Source organism: Suricata suricatta, chromosome 13 (genome assembly GCF_006229205.1).
Source record: "Suricata suricatta isolate VVHF042 chromosome 13, meerkat_22Aug2017_6uvM2_HiC, whole genome shotgun sequence".
Classification (NCBI taxonomy): Eukaryota; Metazoa; Chordata; class Mammalia; order Carnivora; family Herpestidae; genus Suricata; species Suricata suricatta.
Window position 1 is genome coordinate 85201091 of NC_043712.1, and position 22368 is coordinate 85223458.

At 39.8% G+C, this 22368-nt stretch overlaps 1 protein-coding gene across 4 annotated transcripts in view; it reads left to right on the forward strand.

Annotated features, from left to right (window-relative positions):
* Positions 1-22368, forward strand: part of RIC1 (RIC1 homolog, RAB6A GEF complex partner 1) — a 106383-nt gene that overhangs the window by 63521 nt on the left and 20494 nt on the right. For all 4 annotated transcript variants that reach the window (XM_029920124.1, XM_029920126.1, XM_029920127.1 and 1 more), the window contains 10 exons: positions 2113-2201; positions 8422-8566; positions 9461-9509; positions 11089-11241; positions 12893-13096; positions 17963-18001; positions 18337-18447; positions 19232-19321; positions 20867-21027; positions 21956-22094. In XM_029920124.1, the coding sequence (XP_029775984.1) occupies positions 2113-2201; positions 8422-8566; positions 9461-9509; positions 11089-11241; positions 12893-13096; positions 17963-18001; positions 18337-18447; positions 19232-19321; positions 20867-21027; positions 21956-22094 (1180 nt within the window). The remainder of the gene's footprint in view (positions 1-2112; positions 2202-8421; positions 8567-9460; positions 9510-11088; positions 11242-12892; positions 13097-17962; positions 18002-18336; positions 18448-19231; positions 19322-20866; positions 21028-21955; positions 22095-22368) is intronic.

The window sequence follows — 22368 nt, forward strand, 5'->3', positions numbered from 1 at the left end:
AACCTAACACTTACCTTTACGTTTAAAAGTTTGACTAGATGCTGGTTACACATGGTCACATGTGATGTGTACTTACTGTGGCACCGTGGAGCAGAAATGTTAGGTTGTCCTGGTATTAATGATACGAAATTTGGTCACTTGTGGTAATAGCCATATCTCTGTTATGGAGATCTTTTTTGCTTTGAGGTTAATAGTGTCTTACACATGAAAAAAATCTCTCTCTCATAAAGCTTTAATGAAAAATGGAAATAAAAATAATGTAAACAATGGAGACCTTATAGAATACATAAAAAGGTTAATTGTCAGTCTTTTGTTAAGTGTTGACTTAACACCAGTTTCTTGTAGTAGAAATATTTGGGCCCTCCTCACTGACTTGTTAGAGCTCAGCAACCCAAAGTTACCACATGGCAGTTTCAGATGCAGAGCAAAAATGAGTAAATACCTGCTAGCTACCTACTGCTGTCTTTCAGCAGAGTGTCTAATTGGGCAGGTGGTCTGGAAAGATACCTATTCGCAGGCTTTTGACTTCTGATTAAGATGGACTAACAGATCAGATTTTCTTTCCCATGTGCAGGGAAAAATGGAGAAAAACATGAAACAGTATGGCAGTATGAATTTGAGACATTGAGCACCAAAGAACACTGATCCCTGAAAGATGAGAAACAAATAAGAAAACTCTGTAAATGCCTCAGCTTTAATTACTTTGCATTTCCAGGTCGCACGCAGCCTGAGGCCACAGAGATGGGTCCTGGCAGATTTCCTTAGCTGAATTAGGAGGAAGTGAGAATCTGGGGAGACAGAGCAGCCAAGACTCAGGACAGACAGGCACAGGTGACATAGTGGCACAAAGAGGGAACCCGAGAGAGCTGGAGACGGTCTCTTTTCAGTATTAAATATGGAAGATATAAAAAAGATCCACATCAGACATTGCAAAAGAAAAGAATAATAAATGCAAAAACACAGCAGGAGAAATGATCCACAATGAAGAGTTAAACACACAGCATCAGTGAGCCATGGGGTAACGCCAAGCAGCCTGTTCCTGCAGGTGTCTCTTTAGTCCCAGACATCATCCTTGAGAAGAGTTGACCCGGCTGGACATGGGTCAGAACTGCTGTGGAAACCATCTGACTTCTACCACAAAAGAGCACACATAAGTGCCAGAAGATTCTGGCAGTCATGAATCTGTATCAACCTAATTTGTACAAAAGCAGCCTGAGATTTAACAGTACTTTAAAGTCAACTTTTGTTTTAAAATTTTAATTGACAATAGTTCCATAAGCAAAAATGGTATTATTTTATGATGGTTACAGTCTTGGTTATCAGTCTTGATATGTAGCATAGAAGTAAGATACCAAGTTTTAGTTTTGGTTTCTAGCCCTTCGTAAATTTGATCCTTGTAAAGATTTCATAAATGAAATCATTATGGATACCATGTACATAAAAGAACATATATCGTATGTGTAGATACAAAAAATAATGAAGTATATAAAAGTAATAATGTCTGTATAAATTGCTGTCAGCATGAGAAGTAGCACATTTCCGGGACCAGTCGGCCCCCCGTTTCCCCTTTTCTTTAATATGTCCGTTATTCTTTAATATGTCCATATATTCTTTAATGTGTCCATTGGCTCTTTGTTGTATTTTTTTTTTAACCACAGATGTATGTACTATGTTTTGAATGTTTTGACTGTTGAGAAGCAGAAGTATACTGCATAAGTATGTATTAGCTGTCTATTTTAACGCGGGTGACTGAAGTTCATTCATGGTCATGCTGTATGCCGGACTCTTGTATGAGTGTTCTCTGGTTCCTGCTGCTTTTCTCTTGCTGGACATTCAGACTGTTTCTGTTTCTTTGTCTTTATACACAGTACTGTGATGAACGCCAGGCATGCCTCTTGATAACATGGACAAAGGATGTTTAGAGAGAAAATTTTACTGGATTACAAATACACATTTGTTCCGATTTATGAGATTGCAAATAATTTACAAAATGGTTTTGGTCTAGTTTACACTCTTACCAGCAGAACATAATCATCCCATAGTACATGCTTTCTGTATTTGTCTTTATCCCCTTTTTTTTTTTTTTTATTAAAACTTGTTTATTTTTCACAGTGGTTCTGTACAGGTTTATACAATAGATAACACCACTGGAGCCATGCTGCTGTCCCATAAACTAGAGCTGACAGCAAAACAGTATCCTGGTGAGTCCTATTTTCCTTCTTATTTCTAATTTTTAATGTGCAGGTAATGGTATGTGTAGCAATTGCGAATTTAGTGTTAAACCATATAACAGTTTCTGGGTGTCACCGAGATTTCCATGTAGCTAGGGAGGCTCCTAAGGTTACTTGTTTTACTTTTTCATTCAGTCCTCTGTGTCCTCACTTGGTTTTACCCTATATAATCCTCCTCTGGAGTTTGCTCTAGTCTCTTACCTGACTTCACTGCCTTTGTTGTTTTATGCCTTCCAATTCAGTGTGTTCATTCAGCACTTACTGATTGAATACCCACTGTAGGCCAGTGTTCTTAGTGGTGGATACACTGTAGGAAATAAAAAACAGTCTCTCTCTGAACCCCTTAGTGAATCTTGAGGGAAGCCTATAGGATTAACTCTGACCTCTTTGTCATTGGAAATGCTTGTAACCAAACCTAACAGAAAACCCAACTTACTGTGGCTTAAGGAAGATTTATTTTCTCTCACAGCAAGAAGTCCAGAGGTGAGCTCCTGCTGGCTTTATCTGGCCTTTCCTCCGTGGCCGCAGGCAGCTTCTGAGCTCCAAGCATTACTAGTGTTTGCGTCCAGGGGAAAGGAGGAAACGGCGTATTTGTTTTTCCGTCAGGAAAGCGAGCGCCTTCGCAGAACCATCCTCCCCCCTCCCCCGCTCCAGCTAGCTGTCTTCCCCTTGTATCTCGTTGGCTGTAGTGATGTCACGTTAGCTACTTAGGATTTTCCAAGCCTTTATGGCAGAAGAGGGCAAGGGAAAACTGAAGTATGGAGCCAGAGGTTTGGTTACCTCCTCCTCAGGATCTGCCACACACGTGGCCTGTCGGGTCCTCTGGTGTCATGTTTTGTTCCCTCTGCCCTTAATGTCTCCATGATTGTACAGTGGTCCCCCTTTGTTAAACAAATACCAAAAGTTCTGTTTATAAAGTAGTTAGGTCTAACCCCTGGTAGGATTTTCAAAAAAATAAGACACATAAATAGAAAAATAATATTTTACTTTTATTCTTCAACACTACTTTTGGGGTGCCTGGGTGGCTCTTTCCGTTAAACATCTAACTCTTGATTTTGGCCTAGGTCCTGATCTCATGGTTCATGAAATCGAGCCCCCATGTCAGACTCTGCACTGACAATGTGGAGCCTGCTTGGGATTCTCTCTCCCCCTCTCCGTACCTCCCTCACTTATGTGTGCATGCGCTCCCTCACTCTCTCTCTCTCAAAAATAATTAAAACTTTAAAAACCACTAATTGTTACTAATAGGATGTCTGTGCCTATTGGACACTGTACAATTTCTCAGACCTTGGAATGAGATTGGGTACACCCACCCGTATTTCCTGTTCCACATGGATTTTCACGTGACACTTTTTCTGCAGCAACTCCTGAAAAGCCATCTTCACCAAGAGGTTACATTGTCAGTGTAAGTGTAGCACAATCTGATGTTGCAGCTAGGAACTGCCTGGATCTAATCGTTCACACTGTGTACGACAGATCCTGTATAGATCTCTGTATTTCCTCTTGAAGATGATCTCATGTAACCCGTGCGAGTCTTCAGTGCTCTGGGACAGCCTGCCCGTGGGCTGCCACTGTGCCAAACCACACAGATTCGTGAGAGCCAGCCTTTGTCTCATCCTGTTCTCTTTACCGGAAATGTCCCATGTTTCTCTATGGAGGGAATATGTTGGTCTTTCGAGACACAGCTCAAATGAAATCTCTTTATGAACTAGGCAGAATACCATTCCCTCCTGTGCCCCAATGTATTTCACATATCACATCTTGTCACTGACAGTGCTCTATTGAACTTATTAGCATACGGGTCTTTTTTTCTACTAGGCTCAGTGTAGAAGTGTTTGATATATCTGTCTCTTTTCACCAAGCTAGTTCGGTTTATTGAGAGGCACGTAGTTAACAAATGTGATGAATGAAGCAATATGTTTTTAAGCCCATGTCCTTTGCAAACGTTGTAGGATTGTATTTAACAGGCAGTAGAATCTTATGACTGCATATCTCGTGATTTGACACTGTGCTCCCATTAGTAGTTGGGAGCCTTTTTCCGAACTGTGTTCTGTTCCTCTCCCAGATGTACATATGCTCCCATATTAAGAACAATTCTTAGATAACTGTACAAATTTCTCTGATGTTTGGATCAGAAAAATGTCAAAAAAATGAGGCACCCCGTCTAAATCTAATGTAATAATAAAAATCTGATTAGCGTCAAGGAGGAAGTTAAGGTATCTGATGTCGAAATCTCAGGAAACATTAGGATATGTGACTGTTAATGTTAACTTAGTGTTACCCACATGTATCCCGGTATTTTTGCCCATCATTTCTTAGAAGACCTCATACTGTCATTTGAGACCATTTTCTTTCTACAGTACATCCTTTGGCATTTCCTTTAGTGAAGTTTTTTGTGTCAATAAACCCAATCTTTTAAATTTGAAAATGTATATTGCCCTTGTAATTTAATTATGGTTTAATTTGTTATACAATTTTGGATTGACAATTACTGTATCTATGTACATTGAGGTTCAAGTACCATTTGGTTTCACTGTTGATATTAGGAAGTATCTGGTCCTGTTGTATTTCCTTTTCAGGAGATTGGCTTTTTTCCTTGTAGGTACTTTTAAGGTTTTCTCTTTGTCTTTGGGGTAGTTTTACTGTGATTGGGAAGGTAAAGAATTTTCTAATTTTTTTCATTTTTTAAAAAATATCGCAGGGCGCCTGGGTGGCCCAGTCGGTTAAGCATCTGGCTTCGGCTCAGGTCATGATCTCATGTTTCGTGGGTTCGGGCCCTGCATCGGGCTCTGTGCTGACAGCTCGGAGCCTGGAGCCTACTTTGGATTCTGTGTCTCCCTCTCTCTCTGACCCTCCCCTGCTCTCACTGTCTCTCACTGTCTCTCAAAACTAAATAAAAAGCATTAAAAAAATTTTTTTTTTAAATCTTGCTTGAGATTTCAGGCATGCTGGATCTGAGGATTCAACTTTTCTGGAAAGTTCTTACTTTATCTTCCTAAATATTGCCTCTTTAATCTCTCTTTCTGGAAATCTAATCAGACTCACATTGCACTTTTTAAAAATATGTTTTTTAACCTGCCTTTTAACATTTTTCTTTTTTTTTCTTTCTCTGGATTGTATTCTAGAAAAATTTTCCATGCCTATCTTTGAGTACACTAATCTCTTTTCATTTATGCTTAATAGTCTACTTAATGTGTCCATTTTAAATGTTGTATTTTTTATTTCCAGAGGGTTTACTTAGCTCTTTTCTAATCTGTATGCAACCTGCTCCTAGTTTCAGTGTTGTTTTATTTCTTTAGATATTAAAAAAATGGTTTTTTGTGTTCTTTGTTAATCTCAGTATCTGAAACCTTTCTGAGTTTGTTACTACTGCCTTAGTTCTTTGGGCTCTTATTCTTTTGTTTATATGTTTTAGGATTTTTTATTGAGAGCTGGTTAATTTCCTTCAAACTTAATTGTTTGAATCTTTGTGACCGGAGGTGAATTTGGGTTCTTCCAGCGAGGATTTGTGTGTGTTTGTGCCGGATGACCTGCGAGCGCTACGTCAGTCTGGAGCCCGTAGCGTTATGTTCTCGGTTTGAAATTCTTCTCTACCCGTTCAGGTTGCCTCGTGGTTGCAGAGTCTCAGAGGAAGACCTTTAATTTCCATTCCTGCACAAACATGGAAGTGTCCTTTGCTGTTGCTCTGCCTTCCACACGGGGGCCTCCCCCGTCAGAAGTAGAAGGCAGGGCCTGTAGGGTTTGGCAGAAAAGGACAAAAGCACTTGATATACTCACCTCCCAGTATTTTCAGTTGTTTTGAGGTGTTTATTCTATTTAACTTTCTGCTTGTTTCAGTGTGGGGAGTCATTGAAGGTGTCTCATTGGCTATGCTGTCAGAGATAGAAATTTGCTCTTTAAATTTTTATCTTATTAGATAGCCTTTAGAGGCTTGCGTGCATTTTTCTCTAAAGACAGACTTACAGCCTGCAAAGCAGAGTGGTAGGTATTTTGATTGTGGTTTCTGGCCCTTTTATCTCTTTATTTTTTTTCTTTGTCTGTACTTAAGTTGTTCTGCCCAGTAGCTTCCAGCCACATGTGACTGTTTTTATTAAAGACTTAAAATTTGGGGCACCTGGGTGGCTCAGTCATTTGAGTATCCAGCTTGGGCTCAGGTCATGATCTTGGAGTTGGTGAGTTCCAGCCCCTCTGGGCTCGCTGCTGTCAGTTCAGAGCCTGCTTCAGATTCTCTCTCTCTCTCTTTCTGTCTCTCTCTCTGTCTCTCAAATATTTTTAAAAATCTGTAAAAAATTAAAATTTTAAAAATTAATTTAAAAACGTTTTAAATAAAACCTATCCCTTCCGTTGCGTGGTCACATTAGAATGTTCAGTAGCTGCCTGCAGGGAGGCGCTACATGTTAGACCAAGCAAGTAACATTTCCACCATTGAGGAAAGTGCCCCTGACTGCTTCCGTGGGACAACACAATTGAGTTCTTCAGTTGTTTTCTCAGGTGCTTGGAACACACTCTCTCCTATTGGTTTCCTACAGGCTTGACTTAAATAACCTTAGACTATAAACCTGCTTAATTAAGACTTTGGGAAATGGGACCCTCCTGCATCGTGAGCAGGGACCAGCTTGCTTGTTTCCTTCTGGCTCCGCTGGCCCGAGTGTCACAGCTGTAGTGCTTCGTGGTGCTGCAGCTTCTGTTCTGACTCCCAGACTTGGGGTGGCCTCGGACCCCTTCTTTGTGTTTGTTTAGGACAGAACCCCAGCCCTCTCACCATTGCTGGGTCTCATCCCATCCTTCTCTGTGTATTTTCAACCTTTCTCCCTCCCTGCTTCTGACCCTTTCCCCTCCCTCCAGGTACTAACCAGTCTCTCTTTAGGGTTTCTCTTTTCTTTTCGGCTTCTGCAGCTCACTCTTTTTTGGAATTTTAACTCTGTAACAGAACGGCTCTGGATTACTTTCTTAATATTTTTCTCAGTATGCAGATTATCATAATCTGTGTTCTTTGTAGTTTACCAGCTAGGTAAGTTACCTGTAATCCTGACACCTTAAGGTGAGGTAAACCACCACTAATATGTGATTATAGGTCTCTGCAACGAGATTTTAATACTTGTATAATTAATATGTGTATAATGCTTGGAAAATAGGTATGCATATTATGTGCATATGTGTATATATATTTTATGTGGGGTAGTAGGAATTCTGTTCATAACCTGTCCTTTTCAGTCAGCATCCTTTTATGATTGTAAATACCCATTGCTTTCATTTTGTAAACTTCAGTTTCATTCTTCTTGGTTTGGTTTAAAATTTTTCCCCTGGACAGGTGGTGTATACTAATAAAATGTTTCTTATGTATATTCCCATTTATTTCTCATCTGCACAAGTAACATTGTTCATTATGCTGGGGGTTGCTAATATGAGGATTCAAACACAGGCAGAAGGGAATTCTCTCTGTTAACCAAGCCTAGTCTCTATAGGCTAAAATCTATATGCCCCCCCCCCCACCCCTTTGTAGCAGATCTCCTGTAATTTGTAGCAAAAATGTGTTAATGTTGCAAATGAAAAGAATGTTAATTTTAAAGCAATACTGTAGCCGGTTCGGGATTGCTGATGGGAAACACTAGGATGTTTCATCTAACTCCAGTAAGGAAACTTGGACTTCACTGCACAATGAAGTTATATATTGGATTGAAAGAATAATTATTAGTTAAAAGAAGATATAATACCTGGAGTACTCAAGCTGGAGTTTACATGCCTAATCCTAGTATAAGATTAAACTTCAATTTATTTTAACTTGGACCCCTCTACTGTTACCAGTGGAGCATGATGGTAGTGGTACATATTTTACATTTTAAAACACCTTATACTTTGACATTCAGTTTTGAATCATTCAAGGGAAATAATGTCCCCATTTTACAGGAACTGAATTGCCGAAAGCCAGAGACTTTCAGAACTGTACAGTTGTAATTACTCAAGCTAATACGGCCCCAGACGGCTCTTACTTCTTTAAAAGTGCGTGGCAGCTAAGTTTGTTCTGCGTGGATCAGGTCAAGGCTACTGGCCTTATTCATTTTGAGCGACCTTAAATGAGTAGGATTCATCTCATTATCTGAAGCAGGCATGTCTTTCTCTTCATTTCTACTTGAAAAAATACTGTTTCTAAAGGAATCATTCATTTTTAACTTTCACAATTTCTTAACAGATATTTGGAACAAAACAGGAGCTGTTAAATTGGTCAGATGGTCTCCTGACAATAGTGTTGTAATAGTGACCTGGGAAAACGGAGGCCTGTCTTTATGGAGTGTGTTTGGAGCCCAGCTGATTTGTACACTCGGAGGAGATTTTGCGTGAGTGAAAGACAAGTTTTAAATAAAGTAACTCCAGAAGATACACAGAACCTGCGTGTCACACAGCTCCTTTTCTGCCTTATTTGACTCTTAACCCCAAAGCAATGTCTTGTAAGGTTCAGAATTAGTTTGTCAGAATGTACTGATTCTCTAAACCTCCATCCATTTAAAACTCATTGCTCATTCAGTAAAAGTGCGTTTGTCTGTTGAACCCCTGTTGTGTATGTGATAGCATATTAGGTCCCAGGGTACCTCTGTTCGGGCTTTGCCTGCAGGTAGCTTAGGATCCACTAAGAGGAGTTAGCCATGGCCATAAGTAACTAGTAGGAAGTGCGAAATCACATTATCTTGTTGGGTTGATGCAGGTTAACCCAGTGGGTTATCTTTGCCCACCACTTACGATACTTTTTTTTTTAATGTTTTTTTTTTAATTTATTTTTTGAGAGAGAGAGAAAGAGAGAGTGTGTGAGCAGGGGAGGGTCAGAGAGAGAGGGAGACACAGAATCCGAAGAGAGGCTCCAAGCTCTGAGCTAGCTGTCAGCCCAGAGCCCAACGTGGGGCTTGAACCCACGAATATGAGATCATGACCTGAGCTGAAGCCGAACGCTTAACTGACTGAGCCGCCCAGGTGCCCCACATATGCTACTTTTTGAACCTTAGTCCCGACAAAACGAATATACCCAGAAACTGCCTGACCCTGTGAAGAAGTGACTCAGGACCTGAAAGATTGTGTTTCAGTGACCCACCTCAGTGTATTAACCAGCACGCTAATATTTCACGCATTATTATGTATTTCTATTTTAAAGGAATAAAATCATTTTGAGTTTTTTGAAAAATTAAAGCCAAATATTATAGTAATTAGAAGACTCTTTTTGAGTTTCTTTTCTGGTTCAGTTACAGGTCTGATGGTACCAAAAAAGATCCCCTTAAGATCAACTCTATGGTAAGTACTTTCTATAAAATATTGGTGAAGCGTGAAAAACTTGTTTTCCCTTCCTTTTTTTCCCCCTCCTCTTGGCCTCATAAAATGACGAAGCTATTTTAATCTCAGCAGACGCGTCTTAATGCAGTTCTTGCTTTGATAGCAGTGCTTTTTAAAATCAGGCTGCCCGATTTTCACTATTTGGTTTTGGTTTTGGTTACATATGTTTAGCAAGGTCCTGTCATCCTTGTGAATGTGGTGATACTTTGTCTTCCCAAAGCCTCAGTTCCTTATGTGACTCACTAATACCCACTTCTCATGGCCTCTTCTCCTCTAACATGAAGTGAAATGCTCATTGGGTGTTTTTCCTGAAGGACTTGGATATTATTTGAACATATTTTTGAAGCTTCCCATTGATGTCTGTCAAGAGCATTAAAGTCCCTGTTGTAACAATCAATATTTTTATTTACTACATGTTTTCAAGAGTTTCTGTAGAAAGCAGTGAGGTGTAACTCCTGTCTTTACATAAAAACGTTTTCTGATGTAGCCCTTCTGGGTACCATCGCTGTGAAATTAGTGGCTGTGAGGCTTATTCACTACCTTTCTCTCTCGCTCCACAGAGGAAGGCATTTTTGATTTCGGGCTTTTTGAAAAATTAAAACCACCATGGTTGCCTTAAGTAGTGGTTCCTAGTCTCTTCCCATCAAGGACCTCATTTGCTGTCTCTTTCCACTCCATACTTGAAGTGTTTGAACAAATGATTTTTGTGACTGCCCATCAGTGCTTCTGAATGGCGTGCACCAGCCAGTGTTTAGCCTCACTAAGTTGATATTTTAATCACAGAGTTAGGATTTAAGCATTTTAGTTGGTTTTCAACTCTTACAGTGGGAGAGGAAAATTTGTATTAAGCTTCTGAAATTTAGCAACAATTTATTTTCCCCCTACTATTTTCTCGACCTTATAGATTGGGAATCACTCATCTCCAAAACAAAAACAAAAAACTTAAAAAACTATGTTGGAATCTAGTTACAGAATATTCACATTAACTGAGAGTTTATTTGAACCTTCTCCTTTTGTAGAGGAAGAAACTTATACCTTGAGAAAACCAAGTATCTTGGCCAAGGTAATAGAGCAGAATGGCTGCTAGGCTGGAACGGGAACTTTAGTCCTATAGGTTCCTATCCCGTGTTCCTTGCTCTGGACAAGTCGCATCTGTTTTGAGTGCTTCTTTGTCAAGTTTAGGCTGGGTCACATGGATCTTCCTCCACAAGGGATTTTTTTGTACTTGAGAGGCAGTTAAGTTATTGGAGAAGTTATAAAGAGCAGTAGGCGTTTCTCAGGATTTGGAGCTAAGATTGCTCTGTAGTGTTTTCAGTCTCCCAGGTAGAGAGCAGCAGTGATGGTTCCCCTGGAGAGAGCTAAGATGTAGCAGGTGTGGGTAGGGTTCCTATCCGCACTGTTCCTCATAGTTTCTCCAGGCTTTGGAAGTTACTAGTAATCCTGTTGTTGGTCATTTCAGGATTTGAACATTTGAAACTAGGAAAGGATAACAAGAAACTTTTTATTGCCTTGATTTATCTTCCCCCTTCTTCTCTTCAAGAGCTGGGGTGCAGAAGGTTATCACCTCTGGGTAATCAGCGGATTTGGTGCTCAAAATACTGAAATTGAGTCCGACTCCAAGAGTATAGTTAAACAGCCTGGTATTCTGCTGTTTCAGTTTATCAAGAGTGTACTCACTGTAAACCCTTGTATGGTAAGTTTTTTCAGTTAAAACTTGATTTTTAGTGCCTTTCAAAGTAGACTGTTAAGATTCTTCTCCTAAAATTGGGGTATTATCTTTTCTGTATATATTTTTTGTGATTCTTATGGTTTTTTTGTTAAATAACTTACACAAAAACTTTACTTCTGAGCAGCTTTTGTATTTTGGTTTTTTAAAAATAGGATCACAAGCAATTTGAGAGAAAGCAGTGTTTGCTGATTTACTTGAATAACTGTAGTCTTTATTTGAATAGAATTTCCCAAGGTGTGCTCCACAAGGCACTACTTACAAGGAATAGCAGCAGCAGTTAGGATAAGGAAAGTATTGTCGTCATGTAAGTGAAATCAAGAAGGTGTAGCTATAGAGATGTCTTTATTGTAGGATTCCAGTGTCTTCAGTGTGCTAATGTGCATCATGAAAATCCCGCAGTCGGTATATGAAAAAGAATGTTTCCCGAGCTTATTGAAGTATGAATTTTTAAGGAACACTTTGAAGAAAATATGCTTAGAAACCTGCTTTGGGAAACATGATGGAACTCATGTTTATCCGTCTGAAATAACATATTCTATATTGTTAATGTGTATGTTACATATTAGAAGTGCATGCCTTGGTATCTGCCACTAGTGGATTCTTACACGTTTGGTACAACCAGTTTCTCGATGAAATTTACAATTACAGTACATTGAGAAAGAATAGGACAGTAGGCCGGGTCTGAAATTCCATTACTGTAGTTGAAGAATAAAAATCCCCAGAGAAACAAGATAGAGTAATTCTTCCTTCCCTTCAGCATCCCAAATTATAATTTAAAGGCAAATTTTATGACGTTTCTGTCAAGACAGATCTGGACTGCCATGGAAAGCTGAGGGGCTGCGTGCTGTTCCGTCTGTTGGAGCAGTCTGTGGGTGATATGCCCACATTGGAGAATACTGGCCTTCTAACGGAAAACCAGGGCGTAGTCACCAAGAGCAGAAATTACCTTATTTGTCTAAATATTGTCAGAACCCGGCACAGTCCTCGGCACTAACCACACATTTGCCCAAGCGATGATTCAAGTAGTTGTTCTGAACCAGGACCGCAGACTTGGGCTACGCCCCTGCCCCTTCCCACCGTGGTTTACACAATCCTTCAGCAGCCCATCATCCCCGTTTGCAATCCCCTCCTTCTTGCCATATGGGCGCATGGTGAACACATGCACACAAACTGTCCGACCAGATACATGTTCTTGCCACCATTCATGAGACGTTTCGTGTGAAATTGGTTTGTAGATAATGAGCAGTTGTGTTCAGTTTTCAGTTGGAAAATCCCTCCCAGCATTGCCCTTTTGGAATAGTAATGAAGGACACCGCTGTGCAACAGTCGTAAACCAGGTCACATTCTGGGGTCTGTGTGATAAAACAGACTGTGACACAAGTTTTGTTTACGCTGGGAAGGAATCATGAAACTGTTGGCCGTGCCCTCTGAATGCAACAGTGCATGAGGTCATTACGTAGTTGTGTCCTCGGCGAGGAAAATCCGCGCTGAGAAACATGGCGCATTTCCTAGAGTTATGCTAAATCCGTGTGTTACCGTGTTTTCCTTTACCTGAGACCGAGTTGTTTTGTTTGCTTTCTTCCTTTGCCCTCTGCTTCCGTTCTCCCTCATCCAGAGCAACCAGGAGCAGGTGCTGCTTCAGGGGGAGGATCGGTTGTACCTGAACTGTGGAGAGGCCTCACAAACTCAGCACGCCAGGGGCTCCTCCGCACGCCCTGAGCACAAGGCTGCTGGGCCCAGGAGCCCCTTTGCAGACAGCGGATTAGAGGCCCAGGGTTTAAGCACTTTGCTTGGACATCGGCATTGGCATGTGGTGCAGGTAAGTCTTCGGTTACTGTTGACTCAGTCCTTGCTAAGGTAGCACCTGGAGCAGAGTTTTAAATATTTCTTCTGTGTCTCTAGAAGATGAGAAGCTTTGTAGCCTTTCTGACTGTCACATCTCTCTTCTGCTTTTCTGTCTCGTCGTCTTCCTTTCTTGCCACTGATGTAGCATGGTCTCCACTGCATTGAGCCCACTAGCAGCAAACAGCTCCCCAAACTGCAGATGTGTGCTCTGCCCTCTGAGTGAGCAAAACTTTACACAACTGTCAGCCTTTTTATTTCTTTTTTGGTATAAATTTAGCTCTGCAGATTTGCATAGGCAAACGTGTAGTGATTTTATGGAAACGAACAGTGTCCACGAGGACCCTGTGCAGCTGACCTGGTAATAATCCTCATGAGTATGTCGAGGTTAACTGCCTGACCCTGAACCTACATTGCAGACTTACGTTCACACTCTAGAACCTTATTATGAATAATAGGATCACTACATAAGTCTTGTTCCAAATTACTCATTCTGGTATAACATTTAAATGAGCAGTTTCTTTGAATAATTCTGATACATTGGGATTGAACATGGAAATTAGTTCTGAATTTTGACACCAAATAAAATTAATTTGAGTAAATCAATAAATTGGGGTCTCTAAGTCGTGAGTGTTTTCTTTCCCTTTCTAATACCAAAATGTCCTCAGTACGTCAGTGCCTACTCTTGGGTTAGCTTCTTTTAGTCGGGTGCTATTTCCACAGTTCTCTGCCCTCCTCCAGCCTGTGCTTTTAGTCTCCTCGCTTGTTCAGTACCCATGTGATTTTCAGCTGACTCTGGAGATACCAAGAGACAGAAGAGGGGTCATTGTAGGGCGCCGTGAAGGAGTGTCTCCTGCACTAGCCTGTGCAACACACTACCTGAGAATGTGTTTAACCTAACATTAATAAATTCATAAAATCAAACAGTGTGCATACCATTTTATAATTAGTAACAATTATAAAATAAAACTGCATCAGCTACTTCCTTGACTAAAATTTTCCACTGCTCCCTTCTCTCCTATAGCCATTTCTCTGCTATTTTCATTTCCCCATACTTTGAACTATTCATTCTACACTGACCTAGCATCAATGCCAGTTCTGCCTGGCCAGGTCTGTGTTGCCAGAGAGCCAAGTAGAGCAGAGGACCAAAGAAGGTAGGTCTGGAACTCAAAAATCCATCAGGCAATAACAAAAATTGAATTTCCTTTCAGCTCAAAAATTCAGTGATTCTGTGATTCTTAGCCATCTGTGAAATATCCCATATTAGTAGAATATTACACTGATTTTACCATTTTAGATAAAGTAGGTGCTTAGGAAGATTCTTTTGTTATTTTGTTCTTTAGATACCTAAAATATTCAGAAAGATGAACTTAACTCTAGCTTTACCTAGTTTTTTTTTTTTTTTAACGTAAAACTAATAAAAATAATGTCAGAGTTCTAGTCCCAGAAACAATTAAGTTATAATAGACTCATAGAATTTTTAGAGCTGGGAGGACCTTAGAGAACATGTAGTCCAACTGGATTTTCTACCTGAGGAAACCGAGGCTCAGAGAAGTAAGGTGACTTGCCCAAGGTCGCAAAGCAGAGTAGTGTCAGACTTAAACTTACCATAATATAAAATTAACAGTCTAACCCGTTTTCAAACCTCTAGGTATTAAATGTTGAATCATATACTGTTGACCGTGAGCTTAGACCTAGAATGTGCCTGTTGGGCAGTGTTTCGTTATGATTTGCCCTGAACTTTGTTGGCTGGCACTCTAGCCAAATGAGTCCACGCAGCCTGTGGGGGTGTTTTGGTATGGTGGTTTAGTTCATGTAATGTCATGCTTTACCTCCTGGGATTTTCAGCCATTGGTAATGATTCCCTGAAGAAATGTGGGTGCCTCTTACCCTTCAGCACATGCTCTTCTCTAGGATAAGTGTCCACATCCACCATCAAAGTGATGTTGTTTATTTACGTGATTTATACTTTGTATTCTTCACATACAGCTTAGAGGTCACCAGATGAGCTCCAAGTAGTTCTGCTTCTGTCTGTCCCTCATCTAGACCACTGGATTTTCTGTTTATTTAGGGCTTCCACCTTATACTTGTTGGTTTCCTGGTCAAAAGATTTGGTGTTAAATACGTTTTTCCCTTTAATACACGTGCATACTTGTTGCCAGTCTGGTTTGTAGTTACTGGTAGAGATGGTGCTTTTCTTATGTGTTCTTTTTTATTTTTGTTTTCTTAGGTACAGAATTTAAAAAATTTTGCAAGTTGTTTGTTGACAAATAGAGCACAAATAGTGTGAAATTAAAACACCACCACCCTTGTGCTTTTAGGGGATATTCCTAAAGTATATTGGACTGCCATTCATTTTCACACCCAGTACATTATGTGATAGAAACATTTGTTTCTGAAAGGTGCATGAATCGTTATCATCCACTGTTCTGAAATGTTGGTTTTATAGTTAACCTGGCTAACTGGAAAAAAAATAATCTTCACAAAATATGCCAGGGATGTCAACAGAGAGGATTTTAAAGGCTATTCCACTTATACATGATTTGCTCTCCTTCTTCGAATGTGGATCAGATGCACCAGGTGTGGTATTGGGCACGGAGCACACCAGCTAGGGGGGTGGCGCTCTCTGTCTCCTCGGCTACAGACAGAAGCTGTCTAGGCAGGAGATAGGTTTTAGCAAAATGACTTTAAAGGAGGGGGGTGGGGGGAAAGATGGATTTAGGTTTTTTGGGAGACTGAGAAAAATCCTAAAATGTTACGAATGAAGATTCTGTCCCTTAGCATTCAGTCTCCCAGTGATGTGGCGTGACCATCGTGCCCTGAGTCTGCAGTCCTGGCCCGAACTCTTCATGACTCATTGGCTTCCTTTTTTCTTACTTCTACGATTTCCTGTTCTGAGTATTGGGGACAGAGCTCAAAGTTCAGGGGACACGTAGATCAGTAAATGTGACCTACTGGGGGAAATGAAAGTTTTTGTTCTTCTTTCATAGTGTCTCCAGACACACAACTGCATCAGAAATAAAGCTTCATTTTAAACTTACACTTTGAGCTTTGAAAATAAACCTTTGTGGTTTGTGGCACCTCAAATGTTTTTAGAGGTTAAAAGAATAAATTATTTTCTCACAGAGGTACTCATCAGAGTGTGGATCATACGATAAAACTTAACCTTGGTTCCTACGTTAGGACCCTCCGAGTTGGAGTCTCCTCCGGCAGGGACGCTGCACCTGACCCTCTCCCCACCCACGTTGATAAATGCGAGGGAGACATGTAAGGCTCGGGGGAGTGAGGTTCTCGGAAAGTGTTCTGGCCGCTGGCTCCATTGTCCTCCGGGCACGTCCTTCTTCAGGGCCTTGAATTTTTGCCTCCACAAAACACTTTGAACTCTTCTCTCAGAACCTGGTCATTCCTGCCTCACGTTACCGAGCTTCTGAACTCCTGTCGTCCGGCATCGGGAGCTCGACTAGCTGGCCCGGCTGATGCAGTGTATGTGTTACGATACGTGTTAAGCCTTTTTCCAGCATGTGTCGTGACCGTGTCATCTTTAATTCTGCAGGCAGGCTTCCACAGGCCAGCACCGGGGCTGAGAACTTCCGAATATACCAAATGTATATCTTAGTATACCAAATAAATATACCATTTATTTGGATTTTAGGTTGACTGACTAGATAATAAATGAAGTCTAACAAATAGTTTTATGGATAAATTTTATCAAGGATAATACAGATGTTTTCAGCTTGCTGTTTTTATTGATTTTTCTTTTCACATTACGCAAAAAAATCTTAACTGGCTTTTAAATTTGGTTTTCTTTTTAAACAATTATAATGCGTTTTGAGTACAATGAAGATGAATTTGGATAAATTGAGGTTCTTTTATTCTACGAACAGAAGACTTTTCCCTTGTTCGTTCTGTTAAGTTTCACCCACACTCACCATGTACTCGTGAAAAGTGCTTAATCAGTTGGCTAGGAGAGAGAGCAGTCTCTCTAAAGCTGGAATTTACTTCATCTACATTGATTAAGAATCTTTTAAGTGTAAAATTCTTGTTAAGAGTAATACGAAGACACCAGGCACAGAGATGTAAGACGGATGGCAGGGGTATATTTAGTACTAGTATTGCAGATTAAGAGTTAATATCTGAAAAAGAAAATTAATATCTGTAATTAAGAGTTCTTATAGATGAGTAGGTTACATACCCTAGTGAAAAAAGAGTAGCCTGTATGTACTCCTACATGTGTATGGATGTTTGTTTTGAGATGAAATAAAAACTAACCAGTGGTTATCCCTAGAGCAATGATGGAACAGAATTTCATTTTGTACTTTGTACAGTTTTATATTGTTTAAGTTTTATAAGCAGTATTTTGCTATTTTAATCAGAAGATGCAGAAATTATTTTTTAAATGGCTCCATTAAAAAGCAAAATAAACTTGCTGAGGCTCTAATTTTATCAGATAAGGTGGTTTTGGAGTGGTGCCAGTCAGCAAACTCAAGACTGTCCATCTCTACAGCCGTTGGCTATCCTAGTGACTGGTTCTCTACAATTCTTTTTATTGGTCAGTGGGTATTTATTGCATATTCAATATTTAAAATAAAAATTGCCTGGAGAAAAAGCAGTGTAGGGTAGGAAAGCCTCATGTCTAGAAATTCATAATGAAATGGTTAAGGCAGGAGATGTGAAATATTGGCTGGTATTCAAATGGTGAATTCCAAGTACTCTGCTAGTAATACCTGTTATTTGGGAACACTAAACATTGTCTAGGAAAATGAATTTCATATTGTGACGTTAATTTCTTTAAGTTTAAATACCTGTTGTAAGTCTTACCAAACTGATGTATTATTTTCTGTAGATTTCCAACACCTATCTAGAGAGCAATTGGCCTATACGGGTGAGTTGTTTTCTTCTGTTGTTGTTAACTTGTATTGAATAGCGTTTGCTGCAAGAGGCATTCTGGGAATTGAGCCTTTTAGGTGGGTGCATTGATAAAAGTAACATTTTAATACTTGATTTCCCTTGTATATTGTTAGCATATGAACATATATAATTTGGTCAAATATAACTTGTGTATAAACATTCAGATTTTTATATTTAGCATTTTACATTTAATTCACTTAGCAAACATATATTAGTAGTCTGTTTGCCTGACACAATAATGCTAAGCTCTGTATATTTAATAGAGTATATAGGCTATCAAAGAAGAGTTCTTAATTTTTTTTTTGTTAGTTTTCAGCTATTGATAAACTTGGACAGAATATTGCTGTGGTTGGCAAGTTTGGTTTTGCACATTACTCTTTACTCACCAAAAAATGGAAACTTTTTGGAAACATTACCCAGGTTAGTCTTTTTGAAATTAAAACCTGATTTCTCAGACTATAAGAGAACTATAAAGCAAACCACTATTTAGTTAATAAAAAATCAAATCAAATCAGATTTAAAAATTTAGTTAATAAAAAAACGATGTTGGATTACATGTAAGAGTTCTAATAAAGTTCTTGATATTTGGTAAAGGGTATTGAGACGTTTGGTTTTTAACTTGAGGATTTCCTCTTCCATTCCATGTTGGGGTCACCAGGTGTGACCAGAATAAATTTCCACAAGACCTGAGACCGTTCCCTTGTCAGTGTGTGATGTAAAGATTCGAGTAGCACATGTGGTTGGATTTTGGCACGAATCAACTAGGAGAAGACGTGAAGTTACCGTTACTTAGGGGCCTGCGGTGCACTTTCAGGGTCGTTCCCGCTGGTCCCCTCGCTGATCTTCGTAACTCAGCAAGGGCACTGATGTTACTCCCTGTTTTATGAAAGAGAAGCTAGGATTCAGAGTCAAGCAGGTCGTAAGTGATAAAGCCAGAATCTAAACCAAAGTCAGCTAAATATTCAGGGGAATAATGATGCTGCATGGTATCCATTTATTTACAGAAATGTTTGTATATTCAAACTGGGATATGGATCATTGTTATTAAAGGCCCCAGAGTAATACTTAATAGAGGGTGTGGAGAAGAGAGCAGAAATAACCTGGGCTTTCATTGTCTGTTAGGAATATTTTATTAAGTGTGTTGCTTATTGTAACTTCTGGCAGCATATATAAAGGTAAATCGTTTTTTTTATTATCTTGTAAGGAACAAAATATGATTGTGACTGGTGGCTTAGCCTGGTGGAATGATTTTATTGTCCTGGCGTGTTACAACATAAGTGACCACCAAGAAGAGGTAAGGTTTTGTTTCTTTCAGAAACAAGAGATTTTTATATTTTAAAGGTACTAAGCACTATTTGGTTTAATATAAAAATAATTTTTGGAAAATGAACAAATCATTTTTAAATCAAGAATTTGGCATTTTTAGGTAGTGAGACTTTCAGGTTACTACTTTAAACATAGTTTTTAGGGGTGCTTGGGTGGCTCAGTCGTTTAAGCATCTGACTTCAGCTCAGGTCATGATCTCGAAATCTGTGGGTTCGAGCTCCATATCAGGCTTTGTGCTGACAGCTCAGAGCCTGGAGCTGCTTCAGATTCTGTGTCTCCTCTCTTTCTGCCCCTCATCTGCACATGTTCCGTCTCCCTCTGTCTCTCAAAAATGCATACATGTTAAAAATAAATAAACATGGTTTTAAAAGGCACCTGGTGGCTCAGTCTGTTGAGCATCTGACTTTGGCTCAGGTCATGATCTCATAGTTCGTGAATTTTAGTCTCACAATGGGCTCTCTCTAGTCATCACAGAGCCTGCTTTGGATCCTCTATACCTCCCTCCTCCTCCCACCTCCCCACTTGCACACGTGTGCACACTCTCAAAAATAAATATTTTTAAAAAATTTTTAAAGAGATAATTCAGACTTGTAAGATAAATTTTTCTAAGGATTTTTAGCTGCTAGACATCCTCTCTGTAGTTTATTAAAAAATTGTACAAAGCAGAGAAGTTTATAAAGATGGCTATAATTTATTGATTTGTATGTTTATATTTTTAAAAACTGCTGGTCTACTTATATCAGGTCTAAATATTCAGGTCTTAAAAAGGAGAGCCTCATTGGGGCACCTGGGTGGCTCAGTCAGTTGAGCATCTGACTCTTGCTTTCAGCTCAGGTCAGAATCTCATGATTTGTGAGTTTGAGCCTCCACATTGGGCTCTGTGCTGACAGTGCAGAGCCTGCTTGGGATTCTCTCTCTCTGTCTGCTCTCTCTGCCCTCCCTAGCTCATGCACATGCTCACCTGCTTTGTCTGTCTGTCTGTCTCTCTCAAGCTTTAAAAAAATAAAAAAGAGTACCTCATACATTCCCAGTTTTTTTTTTTTTTTAAGAGCTACCTTGTTAGATCATCCTTGGGTTTTTATTGTTTTCGAATTTTTTTTACATTTATTTATTTTTGAGAGACAGAGAGACAGAGTGTGAACAGGGGAAGGGCAGAGACAGAAAGAGACACAGAATATGAAGCAGGCTTCAGGCTCCGAGCTAGAGGTCAACAAAGAGACTGACCCGGGGCTCGAACCCACAAACCGTGAGATCATGACCTAAGCCAAAGTCAGACACTCAACTGACTGAGCCATCCAGGTGCCCCTACATTCCCAGTTCTAATCACTTCTTCTTTTGGCTGTTTGTAGAGGAGCTTACCCTGTGAAAATATAAAGATTATCAGTGCTCAGATTAGTCTTTAAATTTCTCTTACTTGAAAAGAAGTAGATAAAAAACATGTCTAAAGTATTTAGTCATCTGTGATTGTAGATATCTTGTTTTCACAGTTTCCTTTTGTGTGTGTGTTCTTCAGCTCAGAGTTTATTTGCGAACATCAAATCTGGACAATGCCTTCGCTCACGTCACCAAAGCAAAAGCAGAAACACTACTGCTCAGTGTCTTCCGGGACATGGTGATTGTGTTTAGAGCAGACTGTTCAATATGCCTTTACAGCATTGAAAGAAAATCTGACGGGTGAGTGCGTAGCATGGACGAATCCCTGTTTGCTTCATGTATTATGTTTCCTCTGTGGCTTTTATTTTCTTAAAAGTTATTCTAATTTTGCATTTAGTTTCCTTTGTTTTAGAAGTTAAAAAAGTAAGAAATGTTATACTTAGTGATGTTCATGTAGTTTTATTTTTAGCTACCTAAGTAAATAAATAAAAAAAGCCTGCGCTACCTTCTCCAGCTAATCTTACTGGATTTGCTTGGGGAAAAAAATCTAGTTTGGGTTGGGGAAATTTAGAAGTAAGGTTCTATTCCACAGCCTTGAAAACAAGTGGTTACCAGCTCTCCTAAAGTTCTAGACACTTGGGAAAATTGAACCCTGGCTTAAGGCCTTGGGAAGCATGTCCTTTGTCAGCGCACCGAAGTCCCCGGAGCTAGATGGCTGGGTTCTGTGGCAGGGGACTCTGCGAGGCCCTGTCGCTGTTTTCTGTTGCCTGTAATCTTCTCCGTGTCCAGGCGGCTTGCAGCATTTAGACCCCACCTCTTGAATTTTATTTTAATCTTGTGATGTGTATTTGTTTCTTTTTTAAAATAGCCATAAAGTTGGTATTTGCTGCACTAGCTTAGTGATGGAGAAATACTGTAAAGATAAAAATTAGGAAGTTTTACTGGCCTCGGATAGAACCCATCTCTTTTCTCAACCAACTAAAGTGTTCCTATTTTTCCCCTAGTTTTCTAAGGTCCCCCTACTTCTCCTTCCCTTTCCTTCTCCCTCATTTCCATGTGTATGTTTTGTATATGTCAGCCTCACCAGCCCGCTGCTTGAAAGACCCTTGGGGAGGAGGGAGTGGACCCTCCACAAGCCCGAATCAGACACTGTTGATAGCAGGAAAGAAAGGGGACAAAAAAGCTTGTTAGCATTAATGTTGAGGTGTGTCTTTCTCTTTTCTTGCAGTCCCAATACTACTGCTGGTGTTCAGGTTCTTCAAGAAGTCTCCATGTCACGCTACATTCCTCACCCTTTCCTGGTGGTGTCAGTCACTCTGACATCAGTGAGCACAGAGAATGGGATCACCCTGAAAATGCCCCAGCAGGTACCATCCCCTTATCAGCGCTTTCTAGAGTTTCATCTCAATTTATAGCATTTTAAGTTGATACCAAGAACTATTTATTTGTTTAGCAAGTAAATATTAAGTGTCTAAAATGCCCTGTGAAGATACTGGGTTACAGTGGCAAACTAAACAAACTTGGTTTTGCTCAGACAATAAAGAAATAGTTATGTACATAACTAATTATAATGGTGATGTACATACCAGAAAGTAGTATAGGTCACTAAGAGTATTTACAGAGACGTGGAATAGTCTAGGC